This window comes from Populus alba, chromosome 4 (genome assembly GCF_005239225.2).
Source record: "Populus alba chromosome 4, ASM523922v2, whole genome shotgun sequence".
Lineage (NCBI taxonomy): Eukaryota > Viridiplantae > Streptophyta > Magnoliopsida > Malpighiales > Salicaceae > Populus > Populus alba.
The window spans coordinates 6,738,515-6,754,511 of NC_133287.1; the positions used below are offsets into that span (position 1 = coordinate 6,738,515).

Here is a 15,997-nt window from a genome sequence, read left to right on the forward strand (position 1 = left end):
ACAAATCTGTCGTCAGATTCATTCATCGGCAATGCAAGTTTCATTTCCTCTACCAAGAAGATCCTATTGACCCTCTGCTCTGCGTATAGTGGCCAAGCCACCAATGGCACACCTGCGCAAACTGCTTCTAGCACCAAGTTCCATCCACAATGACTTACGAACCCGCCTACCGATGGATGGTTCAGCACTGCTACTTGCGGAGCCAAGGACTTCAGCACGAGTCCCCTCTCCTTGGTTCGATCCAAGAAACCTTCAGGGAGCAATGAGTCTAAATCAATGTTTGGATGTGCCGATATTGCCACGCTTTTCTTATTAGAAGGTGGATTCCGTGTAAGCAAGTGTCCAAGTATGTAATGAACTCCAGCTAATCCTCCTGAAGAATAGGATTTAAGCTAGTGATAAGATTTGTATAGAATGAAACTCTAATTATTATGTTTGATTAGAACTCTGCAACATTATCTCTACTATATATATATATATATATATATATATATATATATATATATATATATATATATATATATATATATATATATATATATATAACCTTCGTTTCAATGAATAAAGCAAGGGTTTCTACATTCCATAATCAGATTTCATCTCTACATGGTATCAGAGTAGTTGCACTAAATTGCACTGTTTTTTTCTTCGTCTCTTTACCCTTTTCTTCCCTTCTTCTATTCAATCTAAATCACCATGAGTGATTCCCCAAACACAACCCTTGTTACCATTAATGTTACAGCTCAAGCTCCGATAAAACTCAACAACACCAACTATCTGTCATGACAACTTCAGTTTCAGACACTTCATTGTTTATGATTTGCAAGGCTACATAGATGGCACAAAGCCATGCCCACCACGATATCATACCACCAATACAGACAACCCCACCACTCAAACCTTAAATTCAGAATATCATACCTGGATACGTCAAGATCAACTAATTTTGAACACCATCATAGGATCCATTACACCAACCATTATTCCTTTTATTGCTCGCGCCACAACAGCTCACGAAGCATGGAATATTCTTGCAGCCACATATGCCACTCCATCTTGAGGTCGCATCAAATAGGTAAAAGTCAATCTCAAATCACTAACTAAAGGCACTCTCAACATCACAGACTTCCTGCAATCAGTAAAGGCTAGAGCTGATGAACTTGCAGTCTTAGGGCACCTGTAGACAATGAAGACTTGACGGACAAAATCCTAGAAGAACTAGGTGATGACTACAAAGAATTGGTGAGAGCAGTGTAAGCCAGAGACAATGCCATCAGCTTTGATGAACTACATGAAAAATTATTAATGTTCGAAGTCTCACTTCAAGCAGCCCATAAAGGTATCGATTTCTCCCCCACAACACATCTCTCCAGTCGAACCTAGAGCAAGTATCCCTTCAACAATGTTGGCCAATCAACATCCAACAAATCAGGTGGACATTGACGCCCCTCTACCTACCAACACCATCGCTACACAAGACAAGGTTCAACCACTCACGACACCACCAACAACAACCGCTCTCAGCCAAGGCCATATCTGGGGTATTGTCAAATTTGTGGCATTCAAGGACACACAGCAAAAAAAAATGTCCCTCTTTTCGTCTTGTTCCCCTCCATAGCAACCAAAATTCCAGTCCTTCTCCATGGCAACCGCAGGTCAACCTTATAAAGACCAGTTCCTTGACTAGTTCTCCATGGCTTTTGGATAGTGGGGCGTCCCACCACTTCACAACAGATCTTCAAAATTTGGCTCACCACTTGCCTTACACCAGCATAGATGATGTTATGATAGGGGATGGTAAAAGTCTGTGAATTACACACTTGGGTTCCTCTACTCTTCATTCATCCGCTCACTCCTTTAAGCTTAACAATATATTATGTGTGCCTGATATTAAACGCAATTTACTCTCTATATATCAATTTTGCGTTGATAATAATGTATCTGTTGAGTTCTTACCCTGTTTTTTTTTTTTTTGTGAAGGACTTATTGACTAGGGAAATTCGCGCAAAGGGTAAAACCAAAAAAGGTGTGTACAAATGGCCATGCGTTGTCACCCCTTATGCCTTTTCCAGTCTTAAAATAGCTTCCATAAATTGGCATTTTGTATTAGGTCATCCAGTTGTTTCTATTTTAAAAACAATTTTAACTAAGCATAATTTGAATTCGTCTTCAGTATCAAAAGACTTTGTCTGCAATGCATGTCGCTGTAATAAAAAGTCACAAACTACCTTTTTCTGTCTCCACCTTGACCTCTCATAAACCGCTTGAAATAATATTTTCTGATGTATGGACATCCCCTATTTTGTCTATTAATGGTTTTAAGTATTATGTTATTTTTGTGGATCACTTCATTAAATACATATGGTTTTATCCGCTAAAAAAAAAATCTGATGTCAAAACCACCTTCATTCGCTTTAAAGCAGTAGTAGAAAATTATTTCAAGACAAACATTGTGACTTTGTATTCTGACAATAGGGGTGAATATATTACGTTAAAGGAATTCCTTGTTATGCATGGAATATCTCATCTGACATCACCCCTACATACCCCTGAACACAATGGTTTTGCTGAACATCGTCATTGGCATATTGTGGAAATAGGCCTCTCACTTTTAACTCATGCATCTTTACCATGTATTTTTTGGTCATATGCTTTTTTTACCACGGTCTATCTTATCAATCGCATGCCAACTACCACGTTAAAAAATCTTTCGCCTTATATAGTTATTTTTCAACATTCCTCGAACTATGAAAAACTTCGTAGTTTTGGATGTTTATGTTATCCTTGGCTACGACCATACACTGTTCATAAATTAGATCCTCGTTCCAAACCTTGCATTTTTCTAGGATATTCTCTTTCACAAAGTGCTTATTTATGCTTTGAACTCGAGTCTTAAAAAATCATTGTGTCTAGGCATGTGTCCTTCATCGAGCATATTTTTCCATACCATGATTTACACAAACCGGAGCCTCCATGCATATCCACTTCAGTTGACATATGGATTCCACCTGTTATCACCATTCCATCATCCAATTCTACACACTCTTCTACGGCAGCACCTGAAGCAAGAAATTCCCAAATGCAAGAAGTTCCTCTACCAAGGTTCATTGCTCATTCATCCTCAATAATCATATTATGCATTATTATGCAAGCTTTCATAATATATGCAAGCGTTTCTTCATCCCAGTATCGAACAGGTCCACGTACAATTGCAAAACGAGATTGTAGCACCCCAAATACCCCCTCCACTTCGGCTTGCAAAATATTTTCTCTTTGCTCCTAATGGTCTTGGGATTGTCTTAACAAAGGTTGACCAATTAGGATAAATTTCATCTGCTAAATAGTATCCCATTGTGTATTCATGCCCACTAATTGTATAATTGACAGGAGCAGTACGACCTTCAGCAAGTGCAACAAAGATAGGTGACCGATCAAGAACATTAATATCATTTAATGATCCAGGCATTCCAAAAAAGGCATGCCATATCCAAAGATCTTGTGAAGCTACTGCTTCTAGAATTATAGTTGGTTCACGACACTGACTAGTATACATCCCATGTCATGCAATTGGGCATTTCTCCCATTTCCAATGCATACAATCAATGCTCCCTAACATCCCTGAAAATCCACAATGCTCTCCAATTGATAATAATCGACAAATATCGGCCTCGTTTGGTGCCCTTAGATACCAATCACCAAAAACTTCTACGATTTCTTTGACGAAAGCTCTAAGACTTTCTATCACAGTGGTTTCTTCAATTCGAAGATATTCATCAGTAAGATATGTAGAAATACCATATGCAAGTATTTTATGAGCTGTAGTTACCTTTTGAAGGCAAGATAAACCAAGAACACCAAGAGCATCTGTCCTTTGTTTGAAATATGGATTATGAGTTTCCACTGCATTTGCGATCCGAAGAAAAAGACGACGACTCATCCTAAATCTTCTTCGAAATTGACTTTCAGTGAATTTAGGATTTTCAGCAAAATAATCATTATATAACCTTAACTCACCTTTCTTTTTATTACGATTGACAATATTATGACCAGGAATAGAGCCACGATGCCCTGTTCTCCGCCCTTGATTATTCGATTCTTCTTCAGCAACCACATCAGTAGCAACTTGAAAAGCAAACACAGGAGTGTCATCATCAAAATCAAAAGCATCATAAAAATTAAAATTAGAATGATTCATGATGAATTTTAATGAAATATAACAAAGATTGGAGAGAAGAAAATGACGAGAAAAAATGTTAAGGTATATGAGAATATTTATAGATGGATTATTTTTTCAAATTGTAAAATCTTGGAATGTTGGCGGTAATTTTTTCAAAATTTGAAATTTTAAAATTTGAAATGTGAGTGGTTATTTTTTCAAAATTTGAAATTTTAAAATTTAAAATGTTTGGCGGTCATTTTTTTCAAAGCTTGAATTTTTTTTTAAAATAAAAAATCAAAATTTAAAATGTTGTCGGTTTTTTTTCAAAGTTTGAATTTGAATTTACTTTTAAAAAATTAAAATTTTAACAATAACATATAAAACTTAAAACTAAAAATATTCATATAAATAAATTTTAAATTTAATTTTAAATTATATCTTTAAACTTTCATATTACTTCATTAATTTTATATTACTTTTATAAATTACTCATATTAATTATATAATTAATAACATCATAATTATATTATATATAAAATATCTAAATTAGTTATATAATTATATTAAAATTAATTTACCATGAAATATATTAAAATATAATTGGCTTTTCTAAATAGCTTTTTACCATTGGAATGCACGTAATAAAAAAAGCTATATTTACACTATTCAAAAAGCTATTTTCTTCATTTGGCTCTTTAATATAGCATTTGCTATTGGAGATACTCTAAGTGTTCTCAGAGAAGGAAAAAATCGAGATTGACTCATTAATTTAATTGGATTTAATAAATTAGAATAATTTTGATAATATAAATAAAAAATATAATGATAATAAATAAGTTGATTAAAAAAAATAACCAAAAAAGATCAAGAAAACCGATTCGAGACCATCCATGTGGTGATGGGGTACAAAACTACTGCCTCCTCCATTGCTCTCCCTCTCGAGAGATAGAACAAAAACAAGCACCATATAAGTAGAGGATGGAGTGTGGGAGAGAATTAAGTTGACCCAACTATTATTTTTACCATGTTTTTGTTAAGCATAAATAGTTTTCCGTGTGTATAGCAATACAAGTATCATTCATGAATCTTTTATGTAGAAGATGCATCATTACAATATTTGGATGAAGAAACTTTTTATTTTTACACCTCTTGAATGTACACCTAATACCAGCTCCACTAATATTTCTTAGAATAGAAATTAATAAAAATTTGAATCTTATTATAATAATCCATCCTCCACAATCCTTGAGGTGAATCTCGATACATTCATAACTTCTATCGAACCTATATAAAATAATGATGACAACATGTATTAATTAATTACGTTAAGTAAATAAATTTGTAAAAATATTGGTTTAGCTCAAGATTATCCGACTTACTCTTAAACTTCTCTTACATATTCATTATCAATTATCTACTTACATACAAATTTATGCACATTAATTTACAGAAATTACAACTTGGCAATAAAATTGATAAAAATTAAAATGGACATGTTAAACAAGCCATTATTTATTTTTTCACAACAAACCTAAGTTGATAATTCGACATAAGTTTCAATAATTTATAAAAAAAAATATAATTTTACAAAATCTAAAATAAACCACAACAAGTACAGAATTATAAATCCATACTACAAGTTTGTTTGAGAAAAAACAATAAGCTAAGTAAACACCCAAACAAAATACAAATAGTAAAAAAATATTCAATAATAAAATTGACATTTTAAAATTATGTTAAAATTAAAAAAAAGGATAGAAATACTTAAAATGAAAAATCCGCAGTAAATCTGAACACAGATACTATAACTAGAAAAGTTAAAGAAGGATGAGTTGTGTTGATATGATGGGGGAGGTTGGGGGAGGGGGTTTGGTTGTTTATAATTGGGGGGGGGGGGTTGTTCAGATGCAGGGGGAATAAGAAGGTGAAATAGGGGAGGGGAGGGGAGGGTCGATAGACAAGTCATATATTAAATATTACCGATGGAATTACCGAAGGAATACCATCTGTAACTTCATCGGCAATTCTGTTGGTGCACTAGACATGTTACTGTATGGACATCCTAGTTTGATCCAACTATAATTCTGTCAATAAAAGTGTCCATAAACACTTACACATCATTGCACTGTTTGGTTTTTTTTTTAAATTCTTTGTATTCCGTCTGTGATTCACTCGGTATATATCGATAGAATGTTTCTTTCGGTATATACCAATGGTGTTAGCGATGGAAAAAAACTCGTCGATAATTCTATTTGTATTCATTGAATTTCTAGTAGTGTGAGAATTTATTGTGTTTGACTATTGTGGTTCTTTGCAAGTCTTTTTAAACGGAACAAAGTTTTGGGTATAGTTTCTAAAATAGAGAAAATTCTGTCCAAATTTGTTAAAATTTGAAATTTTCTTACTTTATTAATCAAATGTTAGATTAATAAACTAAATAATAAATCTTATAAGAACTATATTTTTGTTAGATTTAGATGCAAGGAAATTTATTACTAGAATTTAAATGGAATGAATAAAATGACTATTGGAATTTAATTGATGTCACACTTCAGATCAAGTAATCTCTGTGGAGCAGTTTTCAAAAGAAAGGAATAAGGTCACAAACAATATCTGTGTTTGGGATTGTGGTAGTGGTAGCGGTTCAAAGTGTTTTTCGAGTAGAAATATATCAAAATAAAATTTTTTTATTCTTAAAAATTATTTTTAACATCAGCATATCAAAATGATTGAAAACATAAAAAAAAAAACATTATTTTAAGCAAAAACAAATTTAAAAGTTAAAGAAGGATGAGTTGTGTTGATATGATGGGGGAGGTTTGGGGGAGGGGGTTTGGTTGTTTATAATTGGGGGGGGGGGTTGTTCAGATGCAGGGGGAATAAGAAGGTGAAATAGGGGAGGGGAGGGTCGATAGACAAGTCATATATTAAATATTACCGATGGAATTACCGAAGGAATACCATCTGTAACTTCATCGGCAATTCTGTTGGTGCACTAGACATGTTACTGTATGGACATCCTAGTTTGATCCAACTATAATTCTGTCAATAAAAGTGTCCATAAACACTTACACATCATTGCACTGTTTGGTTTTTTTTTTTAAATTCTTTGTATTCCGTCTGTGATTCACTCGGTATATATCGATAGAATGTTTCTTTCGGTATATATACCAATGGTGTTAGCGATGGAAAAAAAACCCGTCGATAATTCTATTTGTATTCATTGAATTTCTAGTAGTGTGAGAATTTATTGTGTTTGACTATTGTGGTTCTTTGCAAGTCTTTTTAAACGGAACAAAGTTTTGGGTATAGTTTCTAAAATAGAGAAAATTCTGTCCAAATTTGTTAAAATTTGAAATTTTCTTACTTTATTAATCAAATGTTAGATTAATAAACTAAATAATAAATCTTATAAGAACTATATTTTTGTTAGATTTAGATGCAAGGAAATTTATTACTAGAATTTAAATGGAATGAATAAAATGACTATTGGAATTTAATTGATGTCACATTTCAGATCAAGTAATCTCTGTGGAGCAGTTTTAAAAAGAAAGGAATAAGGTCACAAACAATATCTGTGTTTGGGATTGTGGTAGTGGTAGCGGTTCAAAGTGTTTTTCGAGTAGAAATATATCAAAATAAAATTTTTTTATTCTTAAAAATTATTTTTAACATCAGCATATCAAAATGATTGAAAACATAAAAAAAAAAACATTATTTTAAGCAAAAACAAATTTAAAAGTTAAAGAAGGATGAGTTGTGTTGATATGATGGGGGAGGTTTGGGGGAGGGGGTTTTGGTTGTTTATAATTGGGGGGGGGTTGTTCAGATGCAGGGGGAATAAGAAGGTGAAATAGGGGAGGGGAGGGTCGATAGACAAGTCATATATTAAATATTACCGATGGAATTACCGAAGGAATACCATCTGTAACTTCATCGGCAATTCTGTTGGTGCACTAGACATGTTACTGTATGGACATCCTAGTTTGATCCAACTATAATTCTGTCAATAAAAGTGTCCATAAACACTTACACATCATTGCACTGTTTGTTTTTTTTTTTAAATTCTTTGTATTCCGTCTGTGATTCACTCGGTATATATCGATAGAATGTTTCTTTCGATATATACCAATGGTGTTAGCGATGGAAAAAAACCCGTCGATAATTCTATTTGTATTCATTGAATTTCTAGTAGTGTGAGAATTTATTGTGTTTGACTATTGTGGTTCTTTGCAAGTCTTTTTAAGCGGAACAAAGTTTTGGGTATAGTTTCTAAAATTGAGAAAATTCTGTCCAAATTTGTTAAAATTTGAAAATTTCTTACTTTATTAATCAAATGTTAGATTAATAAACTAAATAATAAATCTTATAGGAACTATATTTTTGTTAGATTTAGATGCAAGGAAATTTATTGCTAGAATTTAAATGGAATGAATAAAATGACTATTGGAATTTAATTGATGTCACACTTCAGATCAAGTAATCTCTGTGGAGCAGTTTTAAAAAGAAAGTAATAAGGTCACAAACAATATCTGTGTTTGGGATTGTGGTAGCGGTAGCGGTTCAAAGTATTTTTCAAGTAGAAAATATATCAAAATAAAATTTTTTTTATTCTTAAAAATTATTTTTAACATCAGCATATCAAAATGATTGAAAATATATATATATAAAAAACATTATTTTTAAGCAAAAACAAATTTAAAAGTTAAGGCAACATGGTTTACCCCGTCTTCTGGAACACATCCTTAGCATAAGAGCATGAAATAGGGCCAGATACAAGTTGTTCAACGTAAGTTTTCAATGATTTGTTTATATACCTACTACATAATCGTTCTCAAAGTGGCCAGATACATGTTTTTCCACTAAAGTTTTCAATAATTTGTTTACATACCTACTACATAATCGTTCTCAAAGTCTTTTATCTTGGTTTCTCGTACTTTGCCAAAACAATAAAATCGTAGCAATCTACCATTCAAACCTAAAATTCTTAAAGCTGGACAAAAATCAGGACAAGTGAATATAATAATGTAAGCAAGATATAGTAGTCAGCACTGACGTCAGAATCCATGACTGTTTGGAGCCAAGATACGTCTTCGAAATTTTCATGGCAATGGAAGCCAATTGCATTTATCTTTCCTTCAGATGTAGTATGTAGTGAGCATTTAAATTTGGAGTATAAAAAAATTAAAAAAAAATAAAATTTTTAAAAGTAAATTTATAAAATATTTCAAATAAAATAAATATCAATATATAATAAGAATAAAGACAAAATCTGATAAATAAAAAAATTTCAATTAAAAAAAAAGAGAAAAACAAATAACAATTAAAAAAAGTAGGGATCAAAATTGATATAAAAATAAAAAAAATCAAATTTTAAAGGATGTAATTAAAATAAAAAATAATTCAAAACAAATTATATAAAAATAAAAAAATTAAGGATCAAATTTTGATATAATTAACAAATAATAAATATTTTTTAATTTTTAACAACTTCTAAAAATGTGTATTTCATCTAAAATAAATGAAAAATATTTATTTTAAATTAAGTTAAATATTTCTTTAACTAGAAAATATTTTCTATTAATCAACTTATATGTAAACAAACATAAAAAAATTTTAAAAATAATTTTCTGGAACAAACAAATCCTTCAGCTCCTTAAGACTTGTTTGGATTTAGTGATAGTCAACCCCATCAGAAGTTTTATCTAAAACACAACAAAGCAGCTTTCACTCAAACAAATCAATTCTCACATTTATATCCAGAACACCCCTGCTACCCCATGGTTTTAAAAATTGATTTTGACACAAAAATCAATTCCTTAATAATGAAAAAACAACATTCTAACTGTATGCCTAAGTTCATCAATTAAAATGAAAGTAGGCAGTACTGACTTTTTTTCAAAACTGTATCTCTAGTTGTATTCGGGTCTTGGAATACACTGTAATATTAATTCTGATATAGAAAGAAAAAATCATTGTCAATGGCGATTATGACCATAAAAATAATGTGTGTTTATAATTAAGCGTGTTAAACATATTATTCATACGAATAGCATTATATCCCAACTATAATAAACAAAACAAATTTACTTACCAACCATGTCCAGTTCTGTAAACCAACTAATCCAGAAAAAATTTAACAACCATGCATTTAAAAAACAATTGTTTGGGATCATGATTCAGTTTGCCAAAGACCAAGTATTTTAGTAGATAGATGGATTAAAAACTTCATATAAGACTATATTATTAAAAAAAATTCAAATCAAATCCACCTCTAGTAACTATTAATTTATTATCAAACATCACTGATACATCTCCAAAGGTTACAGTACAGATAATAATAAGATTAATAATTATAATCCACCCATTGGGAATAATAATCTTATGCTGCTGATATTGCTGCTGCTGCGATTTTTTCTTTGTTTTATTTACCAAGTAAATATGACCCAGTAACAAATTAAACAACTACAGTAAACTAACACAGGCCAGCAGACTTCACTCATTTTTCCTGCTTAGTTCCAGGACTCAACAAGCTTGGACAATGGCGCCACATGAGAAGAGCCACCTTCAATCATTGCAGCCTTGGCTGCATTTTTCATAGCAATCGCTCTCTCCCTAATCAATTTACCTTCATCAGACTCCATAAATCCTCTAAGATTCTTCTCCACCTCATCAGCACTTACAAATCCATCTTCAGACTCGTTCATTGACAAAGCAAGCTTCATTTCCTCCACTAGCACTGCCCTATTCAGCCTTTGCTCTGCATACAATGGCCAAGCCACCAATGGCACACCAGCACAAACTGCTTCAAGTATAGAATTCCACCCGCAGTGAGTAACAAATCCACCTACTGAACTGTGGTTCAAGATTTCCACTTGTGGAGCCCATAATTTCATCACTAGTCCCCTCTCTTTAGTTCGTTCCAAGAATCCATCAGGAAGCAAAGAATCCAAATCAGGGTATCCATTTGCTTTGATGGCTACACTTAGATTATGAGAAGGTGGATCCCGAACAACCCACAGGAACCTTTGACCACTTTTTTCCAACCCAGTAGCTATCTCCCTTAACTGCTCCTTGGTGAATAGCCCTAAGCTACCAAAACAAAGAAACACAACACTTTGGTTTGGTTGGGAATCAAGCCAAGTAATACACTTATATGCATCTTCAGGACTGGTCTTGCTGCTACCACCTCTTTTATCATCAGCTAAAATCAAGGGACCTATGCAATAAATCGGTGGCGTGGGGTTATCAGGCACACAGAGCCCATCTGAGATTGCCCTTACAACTTTGGACTCGAGGAATTCAAATGTGTTGATCATAATCCCAGCTGCTTGAGGGACTTGAGTGGAAAAATCAAGGAAGTATTGATAGGCCTTATTGTCCCGCTCAAGAAAAGGCTTTGGCATGTCAGTAGCAAGAACTGGTAACAAGCCAGGAACATTAAGAAAATGCTCTTTCATATCTTTGAAACTTTTGGTGGTGTTTTGGTGAAGGGTAGGGAGGTGAAGATATAAAGCAAGAAAGCAAGCACCGGAAGTGATAAAAAAGTAACTAGGGATGTGAATTTCATCGGCCACAGAAAGACCAGAAGTGCAAAAGAAGTCCATAATAAGACCATGAATTTTAAACGTTTTGGATATGTTGATGAGTTCTTCATGAACACGAGGTTTGATGAAGTGAAGGATCTCTAAAGTGAGTACTTCAAGGGGGGTTGCAGCTGTGGAAGCTGGGGTAACAATGGGGAGATGACGGAATTTGATGGAGGGAACACTGGCAGAAACTGTGGAAATGTATTTATCGGTTCTTCCTGCAATATAGGGTGCTGCAGCAATGAAAATGTGGATGGAAAGGGCAGGTCTATGAGTGAGCAATAGTTTGCCTAGCTCCACCATAGACACCAGGTGGCCAACATGTGGTGATGGGTACAGAACTACTGTCTCCTCCATTGCTCTCCCTCTTGAGAGATAGAACAAAAACAAGTAAAGGATGGAGTGTGGGAGAGAATTAAGCAGGCTACAAAGTTTTGTAAGGTAAGGCAAGAGCATTTATTGTTTATTTATTTATTTATTAAAAAATGTACCAATAATTTACTTGGTTACAATATTAGATCAATAAAGGAATCACATGTAGCATGACTGTTGCTATCTAATTTTTGACCCATGTTTTAATAAATTTTCAGAAAAATCCAAAAATAGAGAAAAATAATGAAAATCCAAAAAAATATGTTTTTTAATATATTTGTGTCATTTTTAGTATTTTTAGCATTATATCAAAAGAATTTAAATTTTTAAAGATCTTTAAAACGCGTTTGACTTTTTACTCGATCTTTTAAAATCATCAATTTTTCTCATTCGAGTCAGTGTTGATAAGAAAAATCTAAAAAAATAAGACAAAAATAATTTAAAGAAAAAAAAAAGTTGAGGGACCAAGTGTCATAACCCAATTCTGGGTTATTCCTTAAAAAAAATCAATTTTTTTTTCAAAATAAAAATAATAAAATAAAATAAATACCAACAATGTGGAGAAAGCAGATCAAAGAGGACTAAAAAAATAGGAAAAAAAAAATCAAGCTGTAATTTTTGGAGGAAATTCAAGGCCTAATTGTACCCCATTATGCCTAAGAATAGATTGAAAAAAAATACAAATTTAAGGTCAAATTAAATGATTATTGGATGAGTTTGTATAAAAATTATGTCCAAGGACATAATTAAATTTTTAATAGGCCAATTTGATTTAATCATGGACCAAATTGAATTTTAATTATGTTTAAGAATTAATTTGGGTCCAATTGAAGGATTTAATTAAGTGCAAGGACTTAATTATACTTTAAAAGGGTCAAATTAATTTTATTTGGGGCTTAATTGGTGAAAAATTAAGTTTGGGGGCCTAATTTGGGCTTAATTGAGAGGATTTGAACTTTAAAAGACCAAATTTAAATTTTACCAAGTTAATTGATTGAAATCAAGGGCCAAATTGCAAGAAAATTGAAGTTTTTGGGTCAATTAGGGGTTAAATTAAAAAAATCCACAGCCAAGGACCGATCTGTAAAAGGCACCGGACTATAGGGGCCTAATTGACAAAAACTGGGGATTAAATTAAAGAAATTCAAAGTATAATGGTCAATTAGGGGTTAAATTGCATAAATCCAAGATCAAGGACCAATGTGCAAAAGGCGCGTAAATCCAGGGTTCCAATTGAAGTTCAACAAGGGTGTAATTACATTAAATCAAAAGTTTAAGGTCAATTAAGGGTACAATTGCAACAAATTGAAGGCGGGAGGACTGCTTTGGAATTTGGAGAAATCCCTAATTTAAACCCAAAACAGAGTTGTTTTGCGTAAAAAAAAAAAAAGAGGGCCAGATGACGCGTTGTCTGGTCACTATTCATTAACTTCCTCATATTTTTTCCTTGAAAAAACTGGTTCAGTCACCTCCTTTACAGGTGCATTTAATGTACCTAACGTCCACTAAATTTGCCAAAACTTGCACGAAACTACTCACCAGACATCCCTCTACATCTGGGTATGGTCTTCACCGGCTCAATGGCATATAAACGGATGTGGCACCACCCCAAAGAGGCCACCTCAGGCAGCCTGCAGGTGCAGATTTGACAGTGCACCATGCCTACTTTGAGCCAACGGCTGGGACCCTTCCTAACCGAATCAAGGGCTGAAAATTGTTCCTTTGTAAAGACAAGATTACCCTCTTCCACCCTTGTAAATAGGAGCACATTTCACGTCCGGGAGGAGGAAGAAAATTGAACTCAAAGTTGGCCGAAAACCAGCCTTTCCTGCTCATTTTTCCTGCAACTGGTCCTTTCTCTGCTTTCTCTCTCCACCGTGGCTTTTAGCTACCACCACCTTCATCATCCGTCTTCTCACCATCAAACCATCTCACTTGGTGGTTGCACCACTTCGCTCTCTCTCCTGTGTAAAACTCTTCTTCTCTGCCACTTTAACCCCGGCAGCAGCGGCCACCACCTTGCCCAGAAGCTCTTTTCCTTCCCAAAGGCAACCAGGGAAACAACTCTCTCCTCAGCCACTCCAACAGCTCCAATCGCGAGCTTCCCTTCTCTTTTATAGGCCTTTGCTTCTTCTTCTTCTTCTAGTGACAACTAGAGCCAACCACCGACCTCACCACCTCCAGCCACACTGTGTGCCACCAGTTAGGCCATCAGCTCCCTCAACGCCAGGTAAGCCTCCCTCCTCTCTTCTTCTTCTTCTTCTTCTTCTTCCTCCTCTTTGCTATTACTTCATGAGAATAGTGCAACGTGAATTATAATTCACCTTGCACTATCTCATACAACTTAGTCACTGGGTTGCCAGTGACTAAGTTGCTTCGGGTTAGACCTGTCCCAGCCCAGCCCGTCCCTAAATTTTAAAAAAGGAATATGTTAGGCCGAGTTCGACCCAACCATTTTTGGTCGATATCAGCCCATCTGCTTCTAGGTCTGTGCTTGGCCTATCCCACATGTTTAAATAATATTTAATTAATCAATATGTATATATGATGTTATAAAAAAAAAACAAAAAATTTCAAAAATCCTTTAAAAAATTGTGATTTTCAAAAATATTTTTCTATCAATTTTTCATAATATTGGGTTGTATATTTACATTGTAAAATACAAATCTGGTATTAAAATACCTGTTTTTGTTCAAAAATATTTCAAAACATTTCCAAAAAAATAAAATTCATGCATACGGCCAAATCCTAAAATTTTCCAGGCATATTTTTTTTATATATATATAAAAAGCTAAAAAAAAATTGCATCTTTTCCATATATTTTTTTTCAAAAAAATTAAAAAATGGATATCATAACCAGTTTGTGATTATCCATTAGAATTTGGCCAACATGTCAAAAATCTTTTTCCAATTTTTTTTAGGATCTAAATGTAGACTTTAATATTTGTGAGGTGTAAAATTACATGATAAAGTACACCCCCAAGTATTAAATATACAAGCTGTAAAAATACGATACTAAAATTTAGATTTTAGAATGGTTAGGATTTAATCTGATAAGGTAGAGACTCTCTTATGAAGAGAGATCTTTTTTGAGCCTTAGAAAAGACCAACAAATAGAAACTCGACTTAGAAAAAACAATCAAACAACAATGCAGCTTACCTTAGGTAGGGTGTACTAGGGGTGATGTGTTTTCTCATTGCACAACCAATCATTTACTTAGACTATTGCAGACCATAGGTTCTTAGTGACCATAATACTTGGTGGCAACTTCTAAACAGTAATCATAATTTTATGATTAAATCCAAAAACCCTTCCCAACACACAACACCTCACACAGGAGGCACGACAAAAAGCCTCCGTCGTCGCCCCGCGACACCAAGTTTGGAGACCTAGCAACATATTTGCCTATAAATAGGAGTTTCCAACACTTGTGTAAAGGGGGGCAATTTTACATAATTGAAAAAAAAACACAAAAAACCCTAAAAATTAGAACCCTTTCTTTTCCCTCACTAAAGCCGCCACCTACTCCCGATCTCTACCAAAAAAAGAAGTCGTTGCCCCCCCAAGCTTTTGATTTTCCTTCACCACAAAAGACTGCCGAACACCAGCCCTTTCTTTATTTTCATCTAACTTGAGCAGACCCAGCGCCCCTATCCAACAGTTTCACAGTCGGTTCCACCATCTCCTCCTTCCTTGCCCCCTTGCCAGACAAACTAGAACCGGCCACTCCTTCAGCACCCATAAGAGACCGCCTCACTCTCCCTTCCCCTTTACCAGCAGTTCTTCCCCCACAGAACAGCCTCACTTCCCGATCTCTTCATCTTACAACCCGAAAGAAACCCACCATCAACACCGAAACCTTTCCGTTAGTGGCGT

At 33.9% G+C, this 15,997-nt stretch overlaps 1 protein-coding gene across 1 annotated transcript; it reads right to left on the bottom strand.

Moving 5' to 3' along the window:
- Positions 1 to 10,512: 10,512 nt before the first annotated feature.
- Positions 10,513 to 12,162, bottom strand: LOC118030392 (UDP-glycosyltransferase 88A1). The gene has a single exon (XM_035034475.1). The coding sequence runs from the start codon at positions 12,103 to 12,105 to the stop codon at positions 10,672 to 10,674; it is 1,434 nt and encodes a 477-aa protein (XP_034890366.1). The 5' UTR covers positions 12,106 to 12,162; the 3' UTR covers positions 10,513 to 10,671.
- Positions 12,163 to 15,997: the final 3,835 nt, after the last annotated feature.